The 19647-nt window shown below is 37.8% G+C and overlaps 1 protein-coding gene across 1 annotated transcript in view; it reads left to right on the forward strand.

Annotated features, from left to right (window-relative positions):
* Positions 1 to 19647, forward strand: part of LOC115422656 (acid-sensing ion channel 1-like) — a 51896-nt gene that overhangs the window by 29815 nt on the left and 2434 nt on the right. Inside the window, exons 3-9 of the mRNA XM_030139099.1 lie at positions 14386 to 14536; positions 14720 to 14847; positions 15787 to 15937; positions 16062 to 16118; positions 17350 to 17503; positions 17604 to 17695; positions 17767 to 17846. Coding sequence (XP_029994959.1) covers positions 14386 to 14536; positions 14720 to 14847; positions 15787 to 15937; positions 16062 to 16118; positions 17350 to 17503; positions 17604 to 17695; positions 17767 to 17846 — 813 coding nt within the window. The remainder of the gene's footprint in view (positions 1 to 14385; positions 14537 to 14719; positions 14848 to 15786; positions 15938 to 16061; positions 16119 to 17349; positions 17504 to 17603; positions 17696 to 17766; positions 17847 to 19647) is intronic.

Below are 19647 nucleotides of genomic sequence, written 5' to 3' on the forward strand. Positions count from 1 at the left end.
GAAAATAACTGATTTGCATTGGAAAAAAATGCAAAATAGAAAGGACAATATTAAAATAGTGATAGATCATTTAACCCTGTAAAGCCTGAACCATTAAATCACTGACAGAAAATTCCAGTTCTTTGAAACTGGAGCCTTTACTGGTCCTTCTAAACAACCCTTTTTTTTTTTTTTTTTTGTTTCAAATATCAATTTCCATGTATGAGTTTCAATTTTGTATCATATTGGATACATCAGGTCTCAATGCTCAAATATTATTATTTTTTAACAAACAAAAACATAATATAACCCCAACATGTCTAACAAATTGATAATTCCTTTTCAAAATTGGCAAAGTTCTGCCTCCTTCCTCATTAACGACAATCTTGTAGTGTCACTGGAAAGGCCTCTGGGGAACAAATTCCTCCCCCCTGGTGGATTATCTGTGTATTGCATGTATCTGATTGTATACATCAGGTTTTTCAAGAAAAAAAATATCACACTGATCATGTAGAGGGCTTCAAAACGCATGTATCAGATATGACACATTGGTGTTATAAGGTTAAGAAAGGTTAAATAGAGAGAAAAATTCATTTGAGAACTGCCACAAAAGCAGCACTGGGTCTTTATGGGTTAATAGGTTTGAGCAGGACTTGCTTGAGGTTTTGAAGGCATTTTCTACTCTCACCCACTAAGAGGCTCCATTGTGACTGACAGGTGTGGAGTCCAGGTGTTTAACCTCTGAGTTGTTGACACCTTGAGGGTATTTAAAGGACCCACAAAACCCCTGGAGGTGTTTTCAGTGATGTTGTCAGGGAAGCAGTGGGTGCAGGACATTATTAGTAGTGACAATAAAATTTCAATCAGGCCGAGTGCCCACATCCACATAGACACCTAGTCACCAAAACTAATAAAAAATCACCTGTGTGCCCTGGTAACACATTCACAGTAAACCCACACAGGTGGGTTATTTTTGGCTCAGGAGTGTGTTGGCTTTGTTTCACTTGTTTTTTTTCCTTTTTAAACATCGGACTACATGTGGTAACATTGTATTGAATGAATACTGGAGGATTTGAGTAGATGAAGGGATCCATGTTTGTTTGGTCATTTCTTACTGGGTTGACACAGATATGGTATAATATACAGCATAACTGATCATAACTGAATTATACAGGGTGGGGAAGCAAAATTTACAATGAACATTTAGTTGTTTTTTCTCAGCAGGCACTACGTCAATTGTTTTGAAACCAAACATATATTGATGTCATAATCATACCTAACACTATTATCCATACCTTTTCAGAAACTTTTGCCCATATGAGTAATCAGGAAAGCAAACGTCAAAGAGTGTGTGATTTGCTGAATGCACTCGTCACACCAAAGGAGATTTCAAAAATAGTTGGAGTGTCCATAAAGACTGTTTATAATGGAAAGAAGAGAATGACTATGAGCAAAACTATTACGAGAAAGTCTGGAAGATACTATTAAAGAAGAATGGGAGAAGTTGTCACCCGAATATTTGAGGAACACTTGCGCAAGTTTCAGGAAGCATGTGAAGGCAGTTATTGAGAAAGAAGGAGGACACATAGAATAAAAACATTTTCTATGATGTAAATTTTCTTGTGGCAAATAAATTCTCATGACTTTCAATAAACTAACTGGTCATACACTGTCTTTCAATCTCTGCCTCAAAATATTGTAAATTTTGCTTCCCCACCCTGTAATTGTTTGTTCCATACTTTGGATGTACAGTACTGTGAAAACTCTTAGGCACTTTTAGCTATATTGTTTTTACAGGGATGTAAAGAGCATGATATTGATTTCTCAGTCTCTTTATTAAAATATAACAAGAAAATAAAGAGAAATATTGTGTGCAATATTAAAAAGTCACAAAATATAAATGGCTGAATGGCTTATAAATGCAGAAATCAATACCTAGTGTTACCTCTGTTCTGATGACTAAAAGTGGCCCAAACAATTAAAAACAAGATCACTGCGATAAAGAGAGTTGAAGACATCATAAGAAAGGAGATCAAACTAACACTAGGTACATTGTTTTTTTGTTTTTTTTAATTTATTTTCTTGGATTCTATTTTTTGATGCTGTTGTCATATTTCATATATATATTTCATTTTGTTGTACCTTCAGAGGCTGGAAAATATGTGCATTATAATGTGTCATTATAATCTTAAAACAGAGTTTTGCACAGCAGGTAATGATAATCATGATTTATTGTTGAGAATGGTAAAACTCCTTATGGTGGTAATAAAAAAGTTAAAGTCTCCAAACATAAAGTAAAGGCCAAACCAAAGCAAGGTTAATAAAACCCAAACATCCTGTCAGCCAATACATCCAGTTTCTGTAAGAGTTTCTTCTTGGTCCCAGACACCCTCGGGACCTTCTTGCACAAAGCGTCACTAAGGGACCAGGCAGGACTCTGAAGTACCTCAAAGAAACTCCTAAAAGTATTTTTTTATACAGAAATGACCTGAGAATTTCCTTCTTTTTTTCCAGAAGTTTGATGTCTGTAAGTTTGAAGTCTTTTCGAACACATGTGTACGAGATTGATCTGCGGTGGCCCTGTTGGACAATAATGTTTAGAAGGATCATATCACACTAGGAAAAGTTAAATCTTTAACAAATAATAGATTCTAAGTTTCCAAAATATCTCCGCCTTCTTCTCTAATTGCATATCCCTTGACCTTCAGAATAGCTCATCCAGTTCCCAGCAGTATCAAATGTTCAGGTTGCCTTGGTAGTGACATTATTAGTGTTTTCAGTAGAAGTTTAATTTAAACTTCCACTGTATTTCAGACTTAATTGGAGCCTCACATGCAATCATAAAATGTCAATTTGTAGATACTGCTCCGGAAATACCATCGTGCATGTTTCTGTGTAAGGTTTTCTCCCTGATTTGTGCAGCAGCGAGTCGCTCATCAAGTCATCATTTGATTGCATCGTGTATTTGCGATAAAAAAGATGCCATCGCATTGAATGATACTTCTCATTAGCAGCGCATCAGACCTGCCCTGTTTCCCCAGACAGAAAAGATGACTGCGGAATTTTTGTTTTCTTTTCCTTTTCTGTCCTTGAACCACCTTGAAAATATACACACACTAAACTAAAATACACACACTGTCGAAAATGTGAAACAAGAAGGCACCTATAGTGGGATCTGTGTTAGTATCACTCTGTATCTGTGTCTAAATGGGCTGTTAGCCTCCTGCTATCTCTTTCTTAGGGTCACCATGGCAACCACAGTCTGTTAAGAGGTTGTATAAACCTGACCCTTAACTTTTTCAAACACTATTCACTCATGGTAAGATCACAAGGTTTTCTGAAATAAACCTGATTGCAGTAAAACGGAGAAGAAAGCCCCACAGGTTTTTTTTTTTTTTTTTTTTCATCTTGTGGATTATGCACCCACCACTCCAAACCTATTTCGCAAAGAGTTACATTGTATGCTTGCTTTTACAGAGATACAAATCTGGAAAAATTATGTATAAAAGGCTAATTGTAAACAGTTTCAAATCAATTTCATACCCATTCATTACAGATTGATATGCCTCTGGTTATAATTGGTCCCCTCCTATCATGCACTGCTGGTGTGAAATATAGTGGAAATGCACTTGTTATTTTTGCAGTTTCCAATTATATTCTGATGTTTTGCAAATGCTTCAACTATTTTATTTTCACATACACCAGCAGCATCTTTTCACTCACTGCCTTATTAGTGTGACTTCCATATCAGGGGCTTCTCTTGCTTTAAGCCACCAGCCGCCCCAACTATTTTGACATTCGCTGTGGCTGATTTGACGGTGCAGATGTGATTGTTAGCCTGGATGCATGGCCTTGTGTATCCTACAATACTGTGTGGCAGTTTATTCTCCTGTGTGTATGTGTGTGTGTGGGGGGGGTATATGTTTACTTTGGTGCCTGTGTCATTGCTTGCTGTCCTTTTCTTTATGACAAGGAACAGTGGGGTAGCTGAGTCCACTGCTTTGTGTTTATTTTTCTGAGCGTTTGAGTCCTCACACTAATCACACAAACACTCCTGCCCCTCTGACAAACACATCTAACATACCGAAGCAACACACGCAGCATGAGGCAAATAAAAAGGATTGATTCTTTGACAGAGTGTGCACAAAGAAAAGATGAAAAAATTTAAGCACTGACTGATTTTTCTTGGAACTTACTGTAGAACATTTCTATCCTTTTTTTTTTTTTCTTCATAAAAACTTGCATAAACGTCTTCTGTGATGATGTTTTCGACTAAATTAGAACAGTATTCTCATTGCTCTGCTATTAAATACACGGAGAGTTCATAAAAGACAGCACACTGTATAGTTCCATGCATTAATGACTGCTGCAGCCACAGTAGTATTAAAAATAGAACTGTCTATTTGGAGTAGTTCACAATTAATTTTATCTTTCCCAAAGTTGTTAAATGAGCTTGACCACATGGGAAGTGCTTGAACCTTTTATATTATACAAAATCCGTTCAATAAATACATTATTTTGTCAGACAAATTGAAAACCACTGACATGATGACCTTTGCGTGCATGTGTTGTCTGTTATCTTTCCTCCCAGCTTGAATCATCCCTTGTTGTCACCTTGAGATTGGGCAGGTAGTGACGGCTTGAACGCTGCATGTTTGGAAGTTGGAGTTGCTTACATCCACTATCTGGGAAATGAATTAATCTCTTGGTATTCAGGAACAGCATGTGACAGGCTGGGAAATCTAAAGCCTCAGCGGATTTCTCTCAGTAGAGTGTGAAATTTGTCACACAGAGGAGGTTCACTCCAGGGGAAGAGCTGCAGGCCCTTTTTTCCCTCATGACAGTTTTCCCGCCCTCTAAACTGCACCAAAAAGTGTCTGGAGTCCCCGTAATGAATGCAGTCATTAATTGAGGCTCATCCCACCTTCCCTGGTTGGTATTTTGGGAGTCGCAAAATGAAAGACAGTTGATGAAAGAGGGCTGTGTTAGCTGCAGAGAGGCAGAAAGGTGCTCTTCTCCAGCAGGAGAATCGTGCTCCAGCAGCGCCTCGATCTGTCTTCTTGTGTTTTCTTATTAATGAGGGTGATGGCTTCCTCCTTCTCCGCTGTTGGGATGCACTCCCTTGTGTTCAAATTGGCCAGTAAACAAAAGCCCAGGGCTAGCTGCAATGACTCTTCCTGCTGTCCAGCCTTCAGCCCAGGGCAGATCTACTGTACAAGCTGGTCCCAAGTCATCGCCCAGAGGAGCTCAACTGCTTTATTACAACCACTCAGATGTTGAATCATAGAGCTATTCCTAAAATAAATCTATGAGCACTCTATTGTGCAACTAGACTCTGTGCATGTGTATGTTTTTTACAAGGACAGTTCAGAGCCTGGGTGTGCATCACGTCATGCATCTGCAGTCCCGTTTGTGCATCTGTGCATGTATACTGTTACCCTCTGACATTACCATATGTCCATAATGTCACCACAGAACATACTGTACTTTATTTATTCATGTATCTTTTCCCCTAAGAAGCTGTTTGACTGTTGTAAAGCATCTAGAGCCTTTTCTTATGTCAGCTGTTTGTCATTCAAGTTTTCACAGCATGTGGTGAGAGCCCAGTGGTGTAACTGCAGCCCACGGTGTACACTGAGCCACACAGTGCACAAAGGGGTCATGGGCTGTTATAAATCAGACTTGATTTAATTTATTTTGGGGACTTGCGATGTCATAGAAAAAGTAATTAAAGCCAACTTAAGCACGATACACAATTTCATTAAGCGGGTGAAGAAAGTATCGATTTAAGTCGCTATAAATTATGAGGAAGGCGAGGATGTATGTGCAAAGTGAAACATGCAATTTGGAGAGCCTTCTGGGCCCATTACTGAGGTAAAGTCAGGTGTCAGGTGAAATACTCAGTGACAGCCTTTTGACTTTGGTAAATGAATCCTCTCATCCTGCTAGAAGGTGATTACAGCTCATTATTATACATTGCATATTATTAGACATGCACTGAGGAGACATCTACACAAATTTCCATCGAACCACCCACCCACACACACACACATGCACACACACACACGCACACACACAGACTGATGTACATCCACACATGAGCATACTACAAATAAATATCGGCCCATTATTAGCCAGCAGTGTTTCACCACCTATTAGTGCTAATTGCACGTAATTCACTGCGAACACTTTTTGTAGGTCTCTGCAGCCAGACAGAAACGCAATCATCTGACTCTGGAGACTAATTTAAACTCTACTGAAATGACCCTTCACTATTAGGTACTACTCAGGTCCAGTTAATATAGAACTATTTGTGCTGTGAGGCTGTATAACTAGGATGGATGGACGCGTAGGTGGGTAGGTGGATAGATAGATAGATAGATAGATAGATAGATAGATAGATAGATAGATAGATAGATAGATAGATAGATAGATAGATAGATAGATAGATAGATAGATAGATAGATAGATAGATAGATAGATAGATAGATAGATAGATAGATAGATAGATAGATAGATAGATAGATAGATAGATAGATAGATAGATAGATAGATCTATCTGTCACATTAATCTTTAATCCTGTTTAACCCTACTGAAGTGCACCACTGTGGGGCCTCTGTCTCTGTCCTGCCCTACTGACTGGGCCCGCGGCTGTTTATGCCTCAATGTTTACTCAGCTGTGCATGACAAGAGGGCGGTGCACACAGCAAGCTATTGCACTTCTAGCTGCTGCGATGGCTTCTCTAGCTGCATGGCGTTTCTCTCACAGCAGAAAGCGAGCGTGGGTTCCACACACGGCCAGGACACACAGGCAGCCAGGAGATTTGTAGGCGACAGCAATGATTGAGATGTCCAGGAGATGGGCAGGCAGAGGAGGAGGATTGAACATCTCACATGGATGTTTATCATATTACTGTTTAGAACAAGGGATGGGGTTGCTGAGGAGAAATAAGAAGAGTGGGAGCAATGTTCAGATTTGTTGCACAGCAAAATTTGCAAGCAGTGCAAGTACTTTTAAGATGCTATATACTGTAGCTATAATTTGATGTAATTACATAATAAAAATGTACAGTATAACTGCATCACATAATTGGCTGATAGTGAATGACTTAGTCCTCCAAGCAGCCATTCACTGGCTCACTTTATTCTACTTTTTCTCACTTGGGGTAGAATAAAACGATACCTGCTAACTGCCAGAGCCTGGATAGAAAATTGGACAGCTCTGAATGAATGTGAAGTTGCAATTCCAAGACTTTTATGTCTCCCATCGAGATTCACAGTACCATTTCCATTATTCACCAAGAAGCTTCAAGACAGCAAGAACTGAAACTATTCATTTTTCAGTAGTTATTGAACTGCTATTTTACTGATATATAAAAGAAACTTGGTTAGTAGTTCTTGTATCAGTAAGTCAGCAGTTACTTTAACGGCCATCATAGAAAATTGCTGACTTAATTCTCTTACATCTCAACAGATTATTAGTTATGCATATAATGTAATATTTAAAAAAAAGAGATTAGTATTTAATGAAAGATATAAATGATAAATTAAGAAGTACACTATTCTTTATATAAATCTCAAGTGTCACAAGGAATAATCCATGTTAGTGCTTAAAAATATATTCATGATCCTTTATTTCTGACCTCCTTTAGTTTTCAGTAATTTAAAGAAAACAACAACATTGGTTTTATATTCTTATGGTGAAACTACCTATATTTCAGTATATATCTCATATCTTAGTACGAGCAAAGTAAAATCACTCGTTTTAAATAATTAATTTAATTTCAGTACAAAAGTAGGCTATGTAGCCCTTCTCCTTCACTATAAAGTACAATTAGACATCATTCATTTTAACAACATAGTTAGAAATGGCTGCTTCTAACCATTGTTTTTTTTTTTTTTTAGATGTACTAATTGAAGCAAGTGGAAAGCAATGACATGACATCGTTAGAAATAAATTAATGCAAAGTCATGATGGAATGATATGACTAAAATTATACCTTTAGGGTCTGCACGTTGAAATACTTTTTCAATAGATTTCCCTCTTTTTCCATTTTGGTGAGTTGCAGAAACACGTAGGAGGTATTACAGGGAATCTGCCCTCAAGGTGTTATTTCCTCTCACTGTGTGGTGCCAATGCAAGTCCATCCACCAGAGAAACCAACAATGCCATTAAACCAACAATTAGTTGTCCTCAGAGACAGATAATGGCCTGCGGGGCAACCTCTGCTGCTTCCGCTTGATCAGCTTTTATTTTGTTTTCTCGTGAATCCCTTCTATTTTCCTCAAAAAACATTTGTCTTTAACTCTACTAATTGGAAATCCATGTGCCAGATCATGGTTTTGACAGGAAAAAGTTGAGTTTCGGTGGCTTATTTGATGTTTTTTGCAATGTGAAATACATCATGGTGGGTTATAAACAGCCCCCTTTCAACTCCATCATGTTTCCTTGTACTGTAATGACTGCCTGGTTTGACCTTTATCTCAAATTCACTCTCGTGCTGTAATAGTGCTAGGGTCACCACCCTGATCTTAGATTGAAACAGCACTCTGAGGCATATATAACTTAAGTGAATACACACTTCCATTTTTCTTCGTATGATACGCGCCGTACTCTCGTCCTGTCTCCTGAGGTGCCTCTTACCGGAGCTATGATGCTATCGTCTCTGAAGGTGATAGGTACTCAGAGCCTGGACGATGTCTGGGAATAGGATGAGAGAAGAGGACTGTCTCTACTGGCCTGTGAAATATTCATCAAATGAAGCAGGGATGGGTGGGGGCTGCTGAGGAGGTGCGGCAGGAGATGGAGAGGAGTCCACAGGGGAAATAACATCATAGTTCAGGAGACATGGGGCGAAGAAGGAAGAGTGATGCAGCAGGGAAGGAGAAAAATGTAGGAGGAAGAGCTTTTGATTGTGTGGGGGCTGCTGGTTAAAATCCCAAATACAGTATGATAGAGAAAAAAGTCCCCTGACAACAGCGGGGGAGGCTTTATGACATGAACAGCATAAAGCAGAGGAAAATAAAATGACGATTTTATTTGCTGTTTAATAAAAGTTTGCCCCCGTTCCCTGTTTTCTCCTCTTCTGTCAATACTTCCAGGAGCACTTGCTGTCCAAACCCATTACGTGATCATTAAACTGTTATGCCCTGCAGACTGCAACGCCTCAAGGTGTCATCCAACAGGCGGAGCACTGGACACCAAGTTCTTGAGTTGCATGACCAATTACTGCTCATTATTCTGATTTTGACCTCCAGAAAAAAAATAAGACTTCTTTGCAGAACATAGTGGTCAATATTTTATGGGTCATATCTCCTCTTGTCTTGTTAAAATAATTGTCCTTCCCATATTTTTTTTTTTTTTTAACTGATTTGTTACCTCTCTCACCTCCAACTTGGATGTGGGACAAATAGAAGATAATTACAAGATTGGTTTGGAAAGAAATGTCCCAGAGGATTAGATGTATGTTATTACAGTATAATACTAAAAAAAGAGGGACTTAATTTTCTTAACTTTAAGCTGAATCATTATTCTTTTATGTGAAGAGCAATAAAAAAAAGTGGTTTCAGGGAAGGATTGATGTTATCTAGATGAAAACTGAGAAAAAGTTTTGTAGCCTCTTTGGCTTATTGATACTTTTTAATGGTTCATCATATAAAGATACTCATACGGGCCCTTCAGCAGTTTTCGCTCCATAGTAAACCCAAAGGATACATTATCCCTCAGACGTTATGAGTCATAATGATCTTATGACATTTTAAGAATCAAAATGCTTGTACAGTATAATCTGCCGCCATCATCTTTCATCTTACAAACTGTTGCAGTAAGAGTGATTCATTCAGAGGCATCCTCCATGGTGAAATGTTACATTTAAACTATGAACTTTGTTTAACTACATACAATCAATCATGAAAAAGACACTTAAAGGTCCAGAGTGTAAGATTTACAGGGTCTTAGGAGGATGTAATTACAGATATGAAATACAATACTCATAGTTATGTTTTCATTCATGGAAAATCACTTGAAAATATGAATTATAGTGGTCTTTTCATTGACATCTTGAGCTGTACATGGATAACCTCTGAATAACTCATTATGGATGCTATGCCCCCTCTGTTTTAACCCCCGTGTCTCTGGTGTCTCTTTGGATTTGTATATAAGCTTCCTTGAGTCCACATTCCTACTAAGTAATATTGATCACACTGTTATATAATAGTGAATATATAATAATGAATTTCCCCCTGGGGATCAACAAAGTAAATCTGTATCTGTATATAGGAGCATTCTCACAGCTGTTCTGTACATCCAGGGTTGATAAACTTTACCAAATGTCCACATGCCTGTGTCTTCATATACACATTTATATCTACAGTCCATCATATTCCCTGCTATGTTTCAGTACCTCCGAAACTCTCTTTTTTCTGTTTCATAGCAGGTGACATCCAGAATTAAAGTCCATTATTGTCGCCTACTCAGTATGGATCAAAGTTAATAGCCATTTAACTAAAAAAAAAAAGAAAAAAAAGGGGAAAGCTTGTCTCTAATGAGGGACTGTAATTTTAGTGACCACCATAGATCAGGGCAAGGATGAGAGGACAGCAGCACAATCTGCACCCACTGCTGCTAGTATTACACACTGAGCTTTCATACTTTTCTCACAATAACCAAACAAACAACCATTAACTGATCCAGCCTCTAAATGCTCTATGGTGCGGTTCATTATGACAGAGCTCAACTGGTTCAGAGAAATCACAGCGACTTTAAAAACAATAATAATAATAATAATTATGTTTGACTTTGTAGAGGTGGTGTATTTCTGTGAATATAACCTCCCTCTGTTGGGTGGAAATTCAGTCCATTCATTCCTTTTTTTTTTATTATACCTGCTTAATTCTTTCTAAGGTCCTGTTGGGCCCTTTAAAGCTGAGGTGTTTGGTATTTTTCTGGGTTTTATCATGTAAAAATTCCATAATTACCTTTCAGTATATTGTAATTGAAGTAGGAAAAAGAACTCTACCTCCCTCTCTGTACTCTGATAGGAGGTTTTGGCCACTCGCAGGTAGAGGGGTTAAATATGTGGCAGACAGCTACAATTACAGATCCACCAGACATGAACAAGTAGCTCGACACAGACGTAGTGGTGTGAAACTGGTAAATCTATCTTTATATTTAGTCTTTTGATTTGACCTGCAAAAGGGTGTATTTTCACATTCTGCCTTTTTTTTCTCCTGGTTTCAGCTCGTGCAGCTTTAATCATGTATACTGTTTGAATATGGAAATAAAGAGTACCAGAGAGTCCAGAGTGCTAACTATTGCGCCACTGTGCTTATCTAATATCATTAAATAAACCTTTAAAATATTCTAGCGAAATTTGGGTCCCAGAGGACAAACCCTACTGACTTTGGTGGTTTTCGTTTTTTCCTAGCCTTTTCTCAAAATCACTAGTTTGTTAATAGTGTTTTGTCAGTGGTAAGGTCTTCTCCCTTTAATTAAGAAAATTTCCATATGAAGCCCTTTAATTGCCCTCCTAGGTCCTCCTTCTATTCTCATTTGCTTTTCATTTTGACTTCTTATCTTGACAACTCGTGACTAAAAGTCTGATTTTATGTTGTTATGTTTTATGTTATTTTGTTACACACACACACACACACACACACATACACACACACACACACACCTACACACACACATACACACACACACACACACACACACACACACACAATAACATTATTTTGCCGCTGGCTTTCCATCCCCAGTCTGTAGTTTATTTTGTCTGTGGAGCGGCTCTCTGTTCCACCCAAGACTGGTTATTAGCGTGGTGAGTCAGCGACTCATTCAAAACCAAACAGGGGAGGGGGGTGGATTGGCTGTGATTCTTTTATTGAATTATTTTTACCATTGTGCTGCAAACATAAGTGATCAGACTCCAAGATCACCCATCAGCAGGAGTGTAAACTATAATCAATCATTTTCCCCAGGAGCCACAGGCTGTTGATGTCCTGGATTTTAACCATATTACCAAACACTAAATGTGCAAGTATAGACCTCTGCAGATGCCTTTTCTAATATTAATCCCATTATTTATTTTCATAAAGTTAATTCATGTGTGAAGGTATGCAGTGTAGTGTGAAATTTTACTGTTTTTCCAGGTCAGCTGAGATTCCTGTGGGATTTCAATCCTAATTACACAAGCTGCATGACGGGATGCAACAAATTTGCCTATTTTATAGTTCTGGATCGTGTTGGTTGCTGTGTGCCTGCCGCTGCATTTAAATCGCATTTTCATTGTCATAGCTATTTAAGCAAACAGCATATTAATAGTGAAAGTGTTTGCAATTTACTGAGACAGCTTTAAAGTCTTTGAAAACATTCCCATAAAACAACAGAGCACTAATGGATTGAACTTAGCCTGCTGAGACATCTTTTAGCAGCTCAGATTGCAAGACTGTATTAAGACCTCACTAAATGGATGGGAAAGTGTGTGGATTTGAGATTCTGGGATTCCTTAAAATCTTATGTTTCTCTAAAAACAGATATGCATAATTATGTGCATAATAATTCATTACAGCAGAGCTCTGTTGAGTGCTTTTCAATACCTGTGAAATTGAGTGTGAGTGACAGCTTTATTGGATATGCAGCTCTGAAAGATTATAGGCAGTAAACTGCAGTCTGTAAGTAATGTATTAAATCCTGTCAAAAGAGAAGGGATTTGTCTTTTGAAGTGGCAAGAGTGAAGAAAGTGTAGACATCAGAATTAACACGTATATTGAACTTTGACTTCACAAGAACCAGTATTTGACAGGAAAAATCTGTCCATCGTTGTTGAATGTGTCTACCTTCATGTTCCATATGATTTCTGCTGCCTTTTTCATGTGCGTCTAATAATTTATTCATTCATTGCACTAAGCAGAACAAATAACTGCTATATGCACATGTAGAAGCTGTGCATTATGTATGTTCTTATTCTTACCACCCATGTCTCAATACAAGGCATCAACGACTTATTGAGAGGTAGAAAGTAAGTGTAAGCTGACGTTTCTGTATTGATAAAAAAGCTGCTTAACATCATGTGTGTCATATAGGTGGATTTAACATTTATATAAAGGTTGATTTATTTATGGTATACAGTTAGTGCAGTCACTGTATAATCTGACACATTTACGCTTTCGTTTGTGAAGAAAGAGAGGACTGACAGCTGGGTTAAGCTTACGGTTGTTCACTGAACCATTATGGTTCACAGCGTCTGTGAGGCTGATCAATACGCGACAATGAATGTGCAGTGAAGGCCACCTGCTGCAGGTTGCTGAAAGTAAATAGTAATAGAAAGAGGCAGAGGTAGTTAAACCACAGCAGAGTTCGATTTTTAACTTCAAATAAATATTTCTTTGGGATATAACATTCGCTTCAGTTTTTTTCTATGTGAATCTAAATGTTTCACATGTGGTTTATGGCTTACCCTACCTTTCACTTGCCTTTCTTGATATAGTACTGAATGCTTTTCCTCACTCAGATTGATGTCTGCCTCCGCACCCAGCAGACTCTGGCTGACTTTTCTTGATAGATGGCCAAAATGTCTAAACTGCCCCTGGCAGGACCCAAACTCTTTCTCAACAATTACTTGGTTGGTTTGTTCTTTCTAATCATAGATATGTCACTCTGTGCCATAACGCTGAACAATAGCCTGCTCCCAGCATTAGCAGCTGAACTCCCCCTTTCTGTCTCTTTCACTTTGCGTCCCTGCTCTCCGCTGCTCCCTGCTCCTCTACTCGTTCACTCAGTCTCCCTGCATGTTTGATGTGACTCATACAACACTAAACGCTCCAATGCAACATTAAGTCCTCACCAAAGAAAGCTCAATATTGATACATTTCTGTCTAGTTACTATTGTGAACTCATGGCTGTTTAGACATGTCACACAGGCTCTGCTGATATTTCACACAGCTTCCGACTAACATCTGTGTCTTAGCTCTCCTTAAAAATTAAGGCAGCATTATTCCTGGCTGGGATGCTCGGTCTCCATGGTAACATCAGGTCCATTATAAGTGCAATAAAGAGCATGCGAGGGAATGTGAAATCACCCGTCTGCCAGTCTCCATCACCTCACTGGGCTGATTGTGTAACCTCCAAACCCATGGGAATACCTCCTCCTCTCACTTTTCTTTTGTATTTTTTATTCCCCTCTCTGTGTTTCATTTCTTTTCTTTCTGTCACACATGCTCTTTCTCTCTCTAAATGTACACACATACAAGACACTCTCAGACACACACACACATCAGAAGTTGAGACAAACACTGACCCCAAGTGGATAAGCACTGTTAATAACTCTAACCTGCTGAAAATTCCTCCTCACATAAGTGCCACTTTTGCAGACCTCTGCGATTAAAATAATTTATCATTGCAGGTCTTCACTCGGTACGGGAAGTGCTACACCTTTAATGCTGGAGGTGATGGACGCACACCCCTCTTCACCACCAAGGGAGGCATGGGTAATGGACTTGAGCTCATGCTGGACATTCAGCAGGATGAATACCTGCCTGTCTGGGGAGAAACAGGTGAGAGGACCATCGTTCAGCTCATTCTGCGGTTGGCACTCCTGACTCTGAAATCTGTCATCTGTCACATTCTCTAAGTTTGTGGGCAGAGTTTTGCCATGGGATCTTTAGAGTGCGAAAACTTAAGTGCTTGGATTCATCACGGTTTATTAATATTTTCCCACATTGTTCTTTATCGTGTAGATGAGACATCATTTGAAGCTGGGGTCAAAGTTCAGATACACAGCCAGGATGAGCCGTCCTTCATCGACCAACTGGGATTCGGAGTAGCACCCGGCTTTCAGACATTTGTTTCGTGCCAGGAACAGAGGGTATGAATGGTTGCATATTCTTAAATTTTATTTCAGAGAGGACATATACTCATTTTTCAGAATCTGATTTAAATGGAATCAGAATATTTTATGTTTCATTTTAAAAACAGACTGATAACTAGTGTTAATGCATACTATGCTTGTATACTATGGTTTCAATTACTGACTCTCAGCACCTGTTGTTTACAATGTAAATAGTCTGCTGTACACCCCTCTCCTGTTGATGCCATGGAGACCACATCATGTAGACACCATCTCAGTGGGTCAGCAACTGTATAGTTATGAAAATATATGGAAATCCACACAGCTTCTTTCAGGCCCAGTCATGAAAGTGTATATTTCTCTGTGAAGTGAACATTTAACGCTATTACTTTTTTTCAAACCCTCATAATGAAAATAATGTAAGACACGAAAACCTTATCATTCACAGTATGCCATATTTAATGATAATTCTAATCAGTAATTTACTAAATAACCAGAGAGATTTGCAAACACAGTGACACCTCTTCATTTACATTATCTTAACACTGATCATTTGAGGTAAAACTGAGATTGTATATGTAATACTAGTAATACACCCTGATTACATAAGAAAACTGAACATAGTATGACCCATCAGACTGTATGAACACCTCTCAGCTGAGTTTTTACCAAATTATATAAATGTATTCCTCATCCATTGAAAACCTGTAAAACTATAATAAATAGGAAACTAAAATAGATTTTCCTATCAACTCTCCTATTTTCACGGTAGTCTTATTCTTATTCACAGCATTCCAGCCTGTGATTCATGGGGCCAATTAGTTCCTCATTTATTTTTTTGTTCTTTCAAATACATCTTGGTTCTCTTACATTTTTTCAACAACGACGCATATAATTTAGCATAATCCGGTAATCCAAATGATTCACTAAATTGTGTGATATGATGTGTCTCTACAGCTCATATATCTCCCTCCTCCCTGGGGAGACTGTAAAGTGACGCCCATGGATTCAGACTTCTTTGACAGTTACAGTATCACCGCCTGTCGGATCGACTGTGAAACACGTTACCTGGTGGACAACTGTAACTGTCGCATGGTGCACATGCCCGGTAGGAAATTACTGTTAACGGATGTAGCATGCATTATGCTGCAGAGAGAAAATACTGGAGCCAGTACAATAAAGAAAAGCAATGGAAATTTCCACTAATGTAAGTATTTTTGCTTTGGCTGCAGGCGACGCACCTTACTGTACCCCGGAGTTGTACAAAGAATGTGCTGATCCTGCTCTCGGTGAGAAAGAGGCTTCATCCACATGTAGTCTAAAACTCTTAAAATACTGTTACACACAGAGGGGACAGTGCATTGACTCACATTAACTCTTAACGGCTAAAATTTGCTTAGAGGTCTTATTTATGTCTTTGTGCATAAGAAATCAATATAAGTGAGCCCCCAAAGGAACTTTGTGTTGGTAAATGCAAGTTATGCAAATGGACAGGATGTCAGTTCTGTTGCAACATGTTGATGGTCATATGAACTATGTTTTCAGCTCAAAAATGTCCAATTTCATCACAATTAATGCAATATTTTCATGTCACAAATGGCCAAGTTATATTTTAACTGAATTTACCTGAAAAACAAATATTCTATTCTTTTAGATTCCCCATTTTTTCTTACAAGATTATATACTACATATCACGTTTTATTTTTACAGGTTGCAATATGGAGTATGGTGCTGATCCATCCTGCTTATGTTACACCAATACATACATTAGGAATGTCACACGTCACTTTTTGAATCAACAGTTTTCTAATAATAAGCATTTTTATCAAGAAATAACAATTCTATATTGTTATTTACTCTTTAGTATGATGATAAACTATACAATAAATAATTCTGATACTAGTTTTTGCACAGGGATCATTTCTGGAAACGGTGACATGGCTGCCGAGCATCAGTATGATGGGATCTATGACAACCATGTCACATCCGTCCACTGCCACATTTTGTCTTTTTGTTAAGCTGTTATTTTTTTTAGATCCACAATACTAACATTTATGAATAAGAGGATAATTAGCAACAGTAAGTATATAACTTTATTACTAATAAAGTACTGGTACCGACCAGATCATCATGGGTAATGTCACATCCGTCCACCAGCAAAAGTTTTCACGTACATGTGCTATTCAAAATCCAATATTTCTGAAAATATAGCTTCCACTGTCAAATATCAATAGTCTGTGCACAAATGTATTAGCATTATTTCAACACAGTTCTATGCATTTCTTACAATTTTTTTTTTGACAAAAAAGGCCACTCATTTGACCCCCTAAGTAAATTTTAGCTGTTAAATATAATGATTTACTTCAACACGACATGAAATTTGTCTCAACGCACTGGGTAAATAGATAGCTCTCCCCATAACGCAAGAAACTGAAGTCCACAGACATATCTGTACGTCACAGCTGCACTGAGCTGTTATGTCACACAGGTCAAACTGTGCTCTGGTTTTCTTCCCCTCAGATTTCCTGGTGGAGAGAGACAATGATTTCTGTGTCTGCGAGACGCCGTGTAACTTGACCAGATACAGCAAAGAGCTGTCATTTGTCAAGATTCCCAGTAAAGCCTCTGCTAAGTACCTTGCAAAGAAATACAACAAATCTGAGCAATATATTAAGTGAGTACAAAAATAACATTTCAAAACGCCTCTGTAATGAGCCTCAGAATTATAATGAAACAAAAATTAATACATTAACGTGTTTGTTTTGTCTCCACAGGGAAAATATCCTTGTTTTAGACATTTTCTTTGAAGCTCTAAACTATGAAACGATAGAACAGAAAAAGGCTTATGAAGTGGCTGGACTCTTAGGTAACTACCAGAGTAAATGTGGGTCACTTTTGTTGTTATATGTACACTAAACTTACACTCTATTCCTTCAGGTGATATTGGAGGTCAGATGGGACTTTTTATTGGAGCAAGCATTCTCACTATCTTGGAGATATTTGACTACCTTTATGAGGTTAGTTTTATGCATAATCTTGTTTTCAGTGCATTTCCTAAATCATCAGTTCTTTTCCACAAAGACCGACAGCATATATCTAATTCTAATTATATAGAAAATACAAATGCTGTTTAGCTGGTACTCCAGTCATTCGTTTAGAGTACAGGTTCAGTGTGTAGGATTTAGGGGGACTCAGCAGCAGAACTGGAAAATAATACTCATTAACTTTTTCAATAAAATATAATCACCTGTTCTACAAATGTTAGTCCCCAGAGTTTGAACGGAGCTTGGTTTAAAAAAAAAAAAAAGCTTTCAGATACACTGCCTCTGCTTCCTAGAATAACTTACAGAAAGACCTGAAACTGTCAGACCTCATTACATAGGGAATTTAATTTTACAGGATGGAGAAAATAAATAACACTCTAGGTCTGCATTTCCCAAACTTAGTGTCGGGACCTAAAATGGGTCAACAACCTGTTTTTTAATGGGTCCCCAAATGGCAATGGAGTAAAATGCAAAGCAAAAGCTATTCTGTGGCAGTTCATTTTTCTAAATAAATTGGATAAGAGTGGTCAGCTCATATGCTGTGTGTGCAGGGATATTTCTCTTTTGCAAACCAGGATCTGACAATGTGATCAGCTGAAGTAATGTTAATTATGACTTCCACGACAGATGATAAAATGAAAAAATGATGATGAGTCAATAAATGTTGACTTTAGCAAATCCATAAGAAAATGTTGATGAAGTGTGCTTAAAGTAGATAGCGACTGAGTATAGAAAAAATGGAAAATGAATAAACTGGACAGACTCTCAGTATGAAAAGAAGTCTTTTCCTGGGCAAAGATACAGTTTTGACAGGGGAGAATTAAATCAGTATTATTTTGTATAATTTAGCATTTGATTATGTTGGTGACAGTAGCTTACATTTATCAGCAGTTTTAGTTGCCACATTCCTGCTCAGACTCATGTCTTAGGTGAATTAGGCAGTGAAACTCAGTAAAAATATAGATATTGGGGAAATTCATTACGTATTTAACATAAGTTTGGATCCTCTTTTGGATCTTAAATAGAGAAAGTTTGTGCAAATGTAATTGCTTTTAAAATTGCACTGGTATTATGTCTGACCTTCGCCTGAATTCATCCTTGTACTTTCATTTTATGTAACTACTTACATGATGTATTAATTCATATGTAATTTATCAAAGCTGGTTTTGTTTATGTCCTAATTTGTTGTATAACATTTTTTACGCTCCGTGGTAATCAGGTCATTTGTAGAAATTACATTTTAAATTCAATGAGGATGTGCTCTGTTCATATTACCTTAAAATGAGCCCTTTATATTTGCAGTGGGAACAACATATTGCACCATCACTGTTTCTACGGTAACTCAGAATAGATATCCTCTTGTTCTTTATCCATTTTATAACAGGCTGTATCCAGTGTTAATATATTACCGTTAACGACAATGTTGGAATGTGGACTGGAGTTAATATCCCCTTAACCCAAATGGTCAGAACAGACAAAACAAACCCTGCCTCTAGAGAGGGTCTTCTGCATTTTTAGCGGCCACTGTCAGGAAGGATGACAGGACAGTTCAGTTAATTGGAATCTGCAAATTCACCACTAGATGCTACTAAATAACACTGAACCATTACATTAATTTGATAGGACAGAGGTCAAATAAGCTGCAGAGTGGATGATCGTAGAATATAAATGTAGATTTCTAAATAAATGCACACAATATATCACATCTTCTAAATTAACAGAAAGTGAATAAGATAATGTATCTGATATTACCCATCTTATCCATACATTCACA

The sequence above is a fragment of the Sphaeramia orbicularis genome, chromosome 7 (genome assembly GCF_902148855.1).
Source record: "Sphaeramia orbicularis chromosome 7, fSphaOr1.1, whole genome shotgun sequence".
Classification (NCBI taxonomy): domain Eukaryota; kingdom Metazoa; phylum Chordata; class Actinopteri; order Kurtiformes; family Apogonidae; genus Sphaeramia; species Sphaeramia orbicularis.